General features: G+C 48.7%; 1 protein-coding gene across 1 annotated transcript in view; it reads right to left on the reverse strand.

The window, feature by feature from the left end:
• Positions 1–11,364, reverse strand: part of HECW2 (HECT, C2 and WW domain containing E3 ubiquitin protein ligase 2) — a 207,840-nt gene that overhangs the window by 73,122 nt on the left and 123,354 nt on the right. Inside the window, 1 exon segment of the mRNA XM_015406124.1 lies at positions 4,297–4,399. Coding sequence (XP_015261610.1) covers positions 4,297–4,399 — 103 coding nt within the window.

Genomic DNA, 11,364 nt, shown 5'->3' on the forward strand with positions numbered 1-11,364 from the left:
TATGCTAATGAGTTATGCTAATGAGTTATGCTAATGAGTTATGCTAATGAGTTATGCTAATGAGTTATGCTAATGAGTTATGCTAATGAGCTCCTGCACCTCTTTTTCTACAAAATGACCCTGCTTTTGATATTGAACAAAGTGGCCCTCCTCAAAGTACATCTAGACTCAGCTCTGCGGAAAGGGCCGGTCAGCGGAGCCTAAATCAGACGCCACTGTCAAAGAGCCGCTGCCGAACACCCCCCCCACTGGGTTAATTAGCCAGGGGTGTCGTTTCCCCCCACAGGGCGACAGCTGCACAGCCCGATGAATTAACTTCTGTTCTTCAACAGCCGTGAATCACCCCTGCTGAAAGCCAATGGCTTCCTTCACGTGTCCGGAGGGAGACCCAAACGTACAGGCAGTTTCCCAAGGCAACCGATCGAAAGGCAAAAGGGATACTGGAATCTACAGGGCCACCTGGGGCACGGAACCCATCCTGAAACTACTGAACGCTTCTTGTATTTGCTGAAGGGACAATTTTGCTGAGGACGCTTTGGCTGAACAATCATTGGAAGGCACTTTCTGGAGCAGAAATTAGTATCAGTGAAATATCACTTGGCATGTGATTGCATCTTTGGAGGCCTCATTTATACTTTTATTCTGTGCCTGGTGGTTTCACTTTGGCACATTTTTTTTCTGGTCTGTCTTGTATCCAAGTTGCATAATTGTATGACTGTAATGTACTTTTCTCCAGGTGGACTGCATTCTTATTGCCTGGAGATCAACTGTGATCTCAGATCTCCCGCCACCACCTGGAGGTTGGCAATGCTAGCCCAGCCCCAATTCCCACCTTGTGGAATAGTTTGTCAGTGGCAGGAAGTTTTGTCGTTTCATAACTTGCGTGCAAAACTTTTTGTGGAATTAATGGTTTTCTCTTGCCATTCTTTAAATGAAATATTGTAAGCCCCTCTGAGTCGACGGCGAGCTTTAACATCTCCCGAGTGGAATCGGTTTAACATCTCCCAAGTGAAATAAATAAATGTAAGGCTTCCACCCCAATCGTGACTTTACCGCATTACCAGATCTAATGGCTCCCAGGGAACAGGGGATTGCTTTTACATCCCATGAATTCTCTAGAAACAGTTACAGGCCAATTCTTCTTCAGCTACCAATAACAGAGCACCCGTGTTCCAGCAAAAACAAACAGAAGTCTACTGGCAACTGAAAGCCTAACAAACATTTACTCCAGCATAAGCTTTTGTGGATTAGGATCAGATGCACCGGGTTTTTATCTTGTTATCCTTCTTCTACCTTTTATCAACATGGACCTCTAGTCGACCCACACCGTAAGGACAGAGGCCCTTCCCGGCACAAAGAAATTTGGTAAAATAACAGAGTTGGTAGCATACAGGCTGAACTCCCATGATGGAACATGATCGCAAACTAAAACGACGAGTTCTAATATTAGAAGGCAATGAATATGACAAAGAGTGTTGCACGCACAGTTTATGAAACACTTTATACTCTGCCACTGACTAACAGGTTTGACTTGGTGGGTGCACTTAACACTTCCATGGGGCCATTTATGATTCTAACATCATGAATGTATTCAGGTATTAACTTTGGTTCATTTGTGACTGTTGTTTGGATGCATGCTGGGAAGGTAAAATGCTGAAAGAACAAAATGTTAACTTGCTGTTTTGGCTGAGGCTTATGGCCTTGGTAGGCCAGCTATAACTGCGCATGTCTCTGGCTAAACGAAGAACAATGGCACCTTGTAAACCATATCAGCTATATAGATACTTTTAGAATTTTACAGTCTAAGAGAAAGAAACACTTATTGTTCATCTAAAAGAAAAAAAACTTTACTTGGGAAAGCCCAGCCTAAAATGTTTTCTGCCAATCAGAGACTTGTTAGGTCAGAGTGCTGATGTTTGATGGAACCAATAATCTTGTTCAATTTGTGTGCATCATCTTGAGCAGGGCTTTTTTTGTAGAAAAAGCCCAGCAGGAACTCATTAGCATAATAGGCCACACCCAACAGCAGGAACTCATTAGCCTATTAGGCCACACCCCTGACAGCACAGCATATTAACATATTAGGCTACACCCCCATGTTACCAGACGTGTGGTCATCCAGCCACACCCACCTCTTGCTTCTTATTCTGGCCCTGTTCATACGAGGCAGTTTGGGCCGGGAGCAGGCCGGATTGGAGGCGCATCAGACGGGCGCGATCCCACGGCAACATTTGCCTGGCGTCGCGCTCCCGCCTCCAACCCGGCCCTTCTCCCGATGGGAGCACAGCAACCGGGATCCGTGGGATCCCGCCGGGGCGTTTCTTTTTTGGCGCGGCTTTTAAAAGCTGCGCTTCGCCCCGTCTTTTCCCTGCCGTGTGGCAGGGGCCTCTATTTACCTTGTTTGTTGTCAAAACCCAGGGCTTTTTTTGTAGCAGGAACCCCTAATGTAGCCAATCCTAATGGGTTTCTGCTGTTGGGTGTGGCCTATTATACTAATGAGTTCCTGCTGGGCGTGGCCAATTTGGGAGCCAGCCGGAACTCCGTTCCTGTGCGTTCCTGCCCAAAAATAGCCCTGATCTTGAGTATAAGATCCTATGTCACCCTTTGTGACACTCGAAGAGTATGTTGGGTATTCAGGGTTCCAAAGCCTTGAGATCTGTACTCTTCCTTTATTAATTAATAAATTATTTTTTTTCTCTTCTACTCTACAGGACTGCTTTGTGTGTTTTCTCAGATTGGCCTGGGCAAACACAACCAGGACAGAGGTTCTGTCTAACAAGAGCTGCTGTCAAAGACTTTGCTTCCTTTATAGACATGTGCGTAGGCCAGAGCCGTTTTCTGGGGACTCCCAGCAGCGACAGAGGCAAAAATCTAAGGCCTCGGCCCACAAGGGCAATCGAATGAGGCTCAGGGAAGATAATGCTGCACTGGCAGGGTCACTGGACCGCTTCAGACTCCAGGAGAGTGATCATATGGATGAAGCAACTGTATGTAAAAAAATTCAGTCAGAACTAGGGTTGCCGGGTCTGTTGGAAACGCCGGTAGGGGGATGGGAGGAGATGTTCCAGGAGCCGGAAGCAATGTCATGTGACATGTTTACATCACTGGAAGTGACATCACACGATGTGCCTACATCACCTGGAAAGGACGTGGGCACATTGGTGATGGGGGCAATGCTTTGGGTTTTGGGCAAAACTCTATGGTGGAATCAGGCTCAAACCATAGAGTTTTGCCCTAAAACCAGAGTGTCGCCTCCCTCCCCAGAATCACCAACGTGCCTATGTCAGTTCTGGGTGACGTAGGTGCGTCACAATTATTTTCAGCAATGTCGTTGTTGGGGGGCGGAATTTTCTCCTGCCAGCCAGATGGCTGGCAGGACCCTGCAAAACCGGGGGATCCCCCGTCCCCGACTGGGGAACAACAACCCTAATCAGAACTGTCCCAAGTCCATTCAACCACCTCGGTATTCTACCACCTCACTCCCCAGCATCTGCGTCTTGTGAGCAAAAATTCTACTTTGTGAGCTACTGGCATTGAAGTTGTGAGTAAGCGATTTGGCTACTGCATAAATTAATTTGGTCTGGAGCCACATCCTTCCTGAGCTAAAACAAAAATCTGTGAGCTGGGGGCTAAAAAAACCATGAGCTAGCTCACACTAACTCAGCTTAGAGGGAACACTGTCTGCAACCACAGTCTTGGAGGCGAGACACGTGCAACAAGAACATCGTTTTAACTTAAGACTCAGCCAAATGCTTTCACAAGGTTGTTTTTCCAGGATGAGAACCAGGGCTATTTTTGGGCAGGAACGCACAGGAACGGAGTTCCGGCTGGCTCCCGAGTTGGCCACGCCCAGCAGGAACTCACTAGCATAACAGGCCACACCCAACAGCAGAAACTCATTAGGATTGGCTACAGTAGGGGTGTGTGGCCTAACATGTAAAGGAGCTCCTGCTACAAAAAAAGGCCCTGGGTTTTGACAACAAACAAGGTAAACAGAAGAAGCAGCAAAAGGTGGGTGTGGCTGGATGAGCACACTTCTGGTAACATGGGGGTGCGGCCTAATGTGCTAATGAGCTGTGCTGCCAGGGGTGTGGCCTAATATGCTAATGAGTTCCTGCTGTTGGGTGTGGCCTATTATGCTAACAAGTTCCTGCTGGGCTTTTTCTACAAAAAGAGCCCTGGCGGAGAACAACTTGTCGGAGCGATCCCGTGCCTGAAAGAACCACAGCACAAGTAGTGGCATGCCAAACTGAGCACGAGCCCTACTCTGAGGAGACTCCAGAGAGCAAGACGTACCCACAGGAACCATGTCCTGGTACTGAGCCCTGTTGACTGTATTGAACGTACTCGATGGCCTTGGCAGAACTGGGGGTCCGGAATGGCGGGCGTCCTCGCCGACCTGCAAACACAAAGAAAGAGGTTCCCGGGAATAAAACGTCACATATAGAAAAGTTCTTCCCAATACAAAATAATTTATTATTTGGCAGAAGGAGAGATGCCAAAATGCTTTCCCAAACAAGCCAGGAGGACAAAAACCTTCCGTCTTGGAAGGTCCAGTAACCGTTACAGTCTCAGAGTATAGTCTCGTGAGATCTCAGTGGTATATATTCCTCGAAGCATCAGCCATTGCTTTTCGATGACTTTCATTTTTATAATCTCCCAAGTGTTTTTTTCTTCAACATTTCACATTTTCCTGCAACTATGGGGCTCCCCCCACGCTTGTGGACACCCTCCCCTGTTTGTCCATGGACCCACTGTGTAGATGGTTTGATCCACACCCTAGGGCCTGTTTCAGAATGCGACACAATGGGTGCATTCAGATGGGGGCTTTACACCGGTTAGGGTGCCGGTTCCAATCGTTGTACTTACCGGCGTTCAGACGGGGCACATCTGCCTCCTCTCCCTAACCGGTGTAAAGCCCTTTACACCGTTGCACTCTGCTACCAGGTCCCCAAGTGGTGGTATACAGAGTGCAACGGTGGTAAACGGTGCACCCCGGCGTCTGATCGCTCTCCACCGGTTCCTAGGCATTTCCGTCGGAAGCCTGAGGCTTCCAGCTTTCCCCCGCCATTTTATTTTAACTCTATGCGATATGCGCTCGGGCGAAGCTTCGCCCTGAGCGTCTGTTAAAATAAACACAAAAAAACTTACTTTACCTTCCCGGAGGAGTCCGGGACTTAAGGGAGGCCAGGTTGGGATTTAAACTTTAAAGGTAAGTCCTTACCTTTAAAATTTAAATGTAATGGGGGGGGGGGTTGAGCATGCACAAAAATCGCCATTCTCTGAATGGCTGCCTGTGTCTATCTCAAAATGCTTTAAAAAAAAAAAAAAAACGCCGACGCCCGCAGTGTGTGAGCGGGCGTCCAACGGAGGCCTTTGCAAGATGGAGGGTGAGTCTGATCGCGTTTCTGCCGGCATAAACTGCACCAGTTCCAACCGGTGCAGTTTATGCCGGCAGAAAGGCCGCGTCTGAACGCACCCAATGAGGAGGAAAACATGCAACCTAATATTGGTATTTTGAGGGATTCCATTATCCTGAAGAATTTTTATTCTAAAAAAACCCCTCGTCCATACATTTTAGACGACTGTCACTACGATTATGTGATGCTGACATCGGGGGAAATGAATCAGGAAGTTATAATTATAGAGTTGGCAGCTCCAGGTTGAGAAATCCCTGGAGATCAGGGCGTAGAGTCCACCCTCCAAAGCAGCCATTTTCTTCAGGGGAACTGATACTGGGTTGCCTGGAGATCACTTTTAATTCCAGAAGATCACCAGGCCCCACCTGGAGGTTGGGAACCCTATAAATTTGGGATTTTTAAAAGAAGAAGAGATTGGATTTATACCCCGCCCTTCACTCGGAGTCTCAGAGCATCTTACAAGCTCCTTTCCCTTCCCTTCCCCTCCCCACAACAGACACCCTGTGAGGTAGGCGGGGCTGAGAGAGCTCTTTTGAGGACTGCCCTTTCAAAGACAGCTCTTGTCAGAACTATGGCTTGCCCAAGGTCATCCAGCAGCTGCAAGTGGTGGAGTGGGGAATCAAACCTGGTTCTCCCAGATTAGAGTCCGCAGACTTAACCACTACACCAAAAAGAATCTGGGGTCTACAACCTCCTCAATATTCAATTATTTCCTTCTATTTTAATGGATTTACACCACACCGGGGTGTGTGTGTGTCTCCAATCTCTATAAACCTGGGAGGCTTTTAAAATGGGAAATCCCCAAAAATTTGGGGAGAGTTAGGGATTTTCGTCAGACATCACTTCAGAACAATTTTAATTGCCGTGAGAGCAAATCTGCAGACATGTTTCGAAAAGTATTACCTGCCACTTCCCAATTCTAGGGAAACTGTGTGCTGTGATATGTTGTTAAAATGCCAGGCTGGGACCGGGGTTCGAGTCCCTGTTCTGCTGTGAGGCTCTCCCTCAGTAACCTTGCCTCATTCCTTCAGCCTAGTTTGGTGTAGTGGTTAAGTGTGCGGACTCTAATCTGGGAGAACCGGGTCTGATTCCCCACTCCTCCACTTGCAGCTGCTGATGTGACCTTGGGTCGGTCACAAGTTCCTTCAGAGCTGTTCTCTCACGAGCAGTTCTCTCTCAGAGCTCTCTCAGCCCCGCCTACCTCACAGGGTGTATGTTGTGGGAAGGGGAAGGGAAAGGAGATTGTGAGCCTCTCTGAGACTCCAAATGAAGGGCGGGGTATAAATCCAATCTCTTCCTCTTCTTCTAATTCAAAGGACTATTTTTACTGTGAGGATGAAAGGGGTATGGGGAAAAGAGCCAAACTCCTCAGAAGAGGAGTGGGATGAAACTGTCTTAAACAAAAAGGCTTGGACCCAGTGCAGCCTGAGCGGAATTTCTCTGCAGTCTTTTGTTTCTTTTGAAATTGTGAGCCTGGGGGTTCAGTGGACCCCAAAGAACACCATGGGGGTCAAAATGTGGGGCTGGAGTGAGGGAAGGAGCCAGTGAAAGTCACCCTCCCCACTGCAAGCGTTTAGGATCCACGTCACCCTGAAGGAGTGTTCTGTGATCGGTTTTTGCCAAAATATACGGAGAGGTAAGAGGTGCGTCGATTCAACGAAACACAAAAATGAATTTTCTAAAAACGGGCATCCTCCCTCTTCTGAAAACCCCAAACATCAGCGAGGGTATTCCTCACAAGGAAGGAATTAAAACATCACTTGAAGTTGTTACAGCAGTGATAAGAGGTGCTCGTGAAAGACAGTGTTCATAGGGTAACTAAGGAAAAACCTTATTTTTGGCATGGTATTATTTAAAAGCTTGCCTTATTTTGATGAAGCACCGCAGCAACGTAGAAGTGCAAGAATTATGAACAACGTCAGCTTGATATGTTACGCTCTCCTTGTACATTCGGGAAAACAGCTGACCTTACAACTGACCTCCAGACTACTGATATCGGATCCCCCTGGAGAAAACGGCTGCTTTGGAGGGTGGGCTCTGAGGTATCACATCCCCAATGAGCCCCCCCCCCGAACCCCCCTGACCCAGGCTCGGTCCCAGATCTTCAGGAATTTCCCAAATAAGAACTGGCGACCCTAAGAATGGGGTTCCGTGGAGGTCCCCCTCAGCCAGGCACTGCTTAGACCCGGGCCATTCTCTCTCCAGTTTCAGCAACGTGTCTGCATAATGTGTAGGCTTGCCAAGTCCCCCCGGGGGGCGGGGAAACCCCCGCCCCAGAGGCCCGTTCCCCGCCAGCAGCGGATCGGGCCCCCGGGGGGAACCCCACCCCCAAAGCACGTGATGTGCACGTCACGCCGGGCACGCTGGGGGCGGTGCCATGGTCATCCGGGTGACGGGGTTGCGGCGCGCACGGGCGGAGCGGCACTGGAGTCCTCCGCTCCAGCGCCGATCCGACTTGGGAACCCTAATAATGTGCCTTCAAATCATACTCATTTCCCCGAGGGATGCCAGCCTCCAGGCGGCACCTGGGGATCCCCTAGAATTACATCTCGTCTCCAGGCTACAGGGATCAGCTTCCTTGGAGAAGAGGGATGCTTTGGAGATGGACTCTATGGCAATAAACCCCACTGAAGTTCCTCTTAGGGATGCCAGCCTCCAGGTGGGACCTGGGGATCCCCTAGATTTACAGCTCATCTCCAGACACAGGGATCAGTTCCGCTGGAGAAAATGGCTGCTTTGGAGGGTTGACTCTCTGGCATTGTACCCCACTGAGGTCCCTGTCCTCCCCAGGCTCCACCTGCAAATCTCCAGGAATTCCCCGACCTGGAGCTGGCAACCCAACCCCCCATTCCCCACCGGTGGCCAGGAGGACTTGGCAACTCAAATTCCCCCTTGTGTGCTTTCACAGAATATTTTCTGTCCATATTGACAATGGCCAACATTTTATAGCTTCTACCAGCGTCTGGACCAATCGAGATCCAGGGCAGAGAACGCAGCCTGCAGTTTGCACGGGGGCACACAGCTATGTCGGCACTGCAGGTCCTAATTCAGTCTAAATCGGCACAGACCTTCATTTCTCTTAAGACTCATCTGGGAAACCAAAGAGCGCCACATATGACACCGATTTCCCTGGGCTGTTACAACCAAGTACATTCTGTTTTATTTGTCAGAGGGACTTCTGCAATTTCCTGGCTCCGCTGCGTCTCTGATGCATGAACTTCGGCTTTTTAGCACGTCACCTTTTTCTGGTTCCCAAAGATTGCCTTCTTTAAGATAAACCAAGTATTTTCAAGCAAACCTGCTTTGTGACAAGCCAAAGAACCATAAAGGAAGTAAACTATAGAGAGGCAGCCAAAGCCAGTTTTCCATATTCTTCGATGGAGAAAAATTCTCGTTATTGAAGAAAAAAAAGACGAAAGAAGCTCTCTTCCGGAATTTGTGCAAGGAAAGGGAAGCGTGAATATTGTGACTTCCTTGCTTTGGTTTCCCCGCTCTTAGGAAATAAATCACCTTTTTGGACTTTTATCCTGGCCTGGTGAGATCGGACTGAATACACTCGTTTATAATACTGGTGGCCAGTCCAATAATAATAATAATAAATAGAGAACTGATGTTCAGTTTAAAACCTGATGCCTCACAAGTAGGTTTTAAGTTATTAATAGGTCACAATGTCAGTGTTCCCTCTAAGTTGAGTTAGTGTGAGCTAGCTCACAGTTTTTTAGCCTCCGGCTCACACATTTTTGTCCTAGGTCAAGAGGGGGGGGGCTACAACTTAGAGGGAACATTGGTCACCATAGTTCGAACTGGGTGTTCCATGTCAGCATTTTACTCTTCTCTAAAAAGAGCTGTTTTTTTCCCCCTAAGCAACCGACTTCTTTGGCTTTTAAGGAAAGAAAAAAAAACCCTTAGGGCATGCATAGATCTGCTTTTTTACTCTTCTCTAAAAATAGTTGTTTTTTCCCCTAAGCAACCAACTTCTTTGGCTTTTAAGGAAAACAAAACCCTTAGGGCATGCATAGATCTGCTTGCTTCACACGAAGAGGAGTTGTAACCAGTGTTCCCTGTAAGCTCAGTTAGTGTGAGCTAGCTCACAATTTTTTAGCCTCCAGCTCACACATTTTTGTCTTGGCTCAGGAAGGAGGGATCCAGAAGCAAACTAATTTATGCAGTAGCCAAATCGCTCGCTCACAACTTTAATGCCAGTAGCTCACAAAGTAGAATTTCTGCTCACGAGACTCCACGGCTTAGAGGGAGCACAGGATGTAACATCTCCTGGGCCCACAGAAAGGTTTAAACCCAATCGGTATACAAAAGTATGACTGTTTAAGAGCTATTTAGATTATCTTAAAAGACTCAGATGCTGGAGTGCTCTGATCTCGCCAGGATTTTGCATGCGACGCTCTCTCTTTCTCTGCTTCCCCCCCCATCCTGGGCCCACAGAAAGGTATACCCAATCGGTATACAAAAGTATGCCTGTTTAAGAGCTATTTAGATTATTTTAAAAGACTCAGATGCTGGAGTGCTTTGAATTCTCGCTAGGATTTTGCATGTGACGCTCTCTCTTTCTCTGCTTCCCCCCCCCACTCCTTTTTTTTTTTTCTGGCAAGCAAACCAATCAGCTGCTAGATCTTGAAAGAGATAACCATATCGAAAGGTGAGGTGTGAAAGACAGGCTGTTTGTGCTAATAGTGGTTCAGGGAGCAAACCTGCATTCAAGGGCCCTCCAGTGGTGTAAGTGGGAACCAACAAGGAAATAACCAGACCTGTAATTGCCCTGGTCGGGTTCGGGGTACTTGCGCACATCTGGATTCTGCTGAGCCAAGCCAGAAACTGATGAAATGATAACCACCTGATCGTGACCGTGCTGCACGTCTTCATTTTTATTGCTTTGTCCCACCTGTGACAGCTCGTAACGGTCGTTCTAGGGCAGGCATCCCCAACGTGGTGCCCACGGGCGCACGGTGCACCCCCCAACACCTTTCCTGGGACCCCCAAGTGTTTTTAGATAGTGCGTGAGGCCAGGTGGGGCTTTTGCTTAGCAAGGATTCTGAGGGGCCACTGGAGATTTGAATGGGTGTGCAGATTTTCAAAAAACGTCGCTTTGGCAGCAGCTGTCACAACAGCACAAAAGGATCTACTCCGTGTGACTGAAGCTCAGCTGTGGCAGCCATTTTGTGGCTGACCCCACCTCCTGTGGCAGCTCTCCTGTGGGAGCCATTTTGTGACTGGCTCCGCCTCCTGCAGCGCTCTTCTGTGGCAGCCATTTTGTGGCTGACCTCACCTCCTGTGGCAGCTCTCCTGTGGGAGCCATTTTGTGGCTGCGCTCACCACACTGTGTCAGAAGTCCAAAGGTGCCCACAGGCTCAAAAAGATTGGGGACCCCTGTTCTAGAGCTTGTATATTTTGCATCCTTGACAGCAGTGGTCCGCAATGGACCCTGAGATAGGTCACCACTTTTTTTTGGGGGGGGGACGACTGCTTTTGGGAAGGGCTTCCTGCTAGTGCGTATGAGCAGAGAACAAGGACACCGCACCCTCCTGTTTCTCTTTCCACAGACGTTCAGCAAAACAGCAGGATGGTGGGCCAAGGTCACTCGGCAGGGCAGAGGATTCTGGGGGATTCAGAGACACCCCCCTCCCCCTAAAAGCTCTGCCTTGCTTTCTTCCTCTTGCCATGTCTACCTCATGCCCCTCAATATGCCAAGGCTCCATGCACACTTGCAGATCTGAGTTCCACTTCCCTCCAGTGAGGTCATCGTCCTGGCCCCTCCGCTTCCTGTCAGGTGATTCTGATAGAGTGTGGCTTCCTCTCATAGGCTTACAGCTCATGGGGGCTCTATGCGGCGGCCTGGCCACTGAATAGGGTTGCCAGCTCTGGTTTGGGAAGTACCTAGAGATTTTGGGGGTGGAGCCCGGGGGAGGGCCGAATTTGGGGAGAGGCGGGA

The sequence above is a fragment of the Gekko japonicus genome, unplaced genomic scaffold (assembly GCF_001447785.1).
Source record: "Gekko japonicus isolate JY-2015 unplaced genomic scaffold, Gekko_japonicus_V1.1 scaffold1690, whole genome shotgun sequence".
In the NCBI taxonomy this organism is placed as follows: Eukaryota; Metazoa; Chordata; class Lepidosauria; order Squamata; family Gekkonidae; genus Gekko; species Gekko japonicus.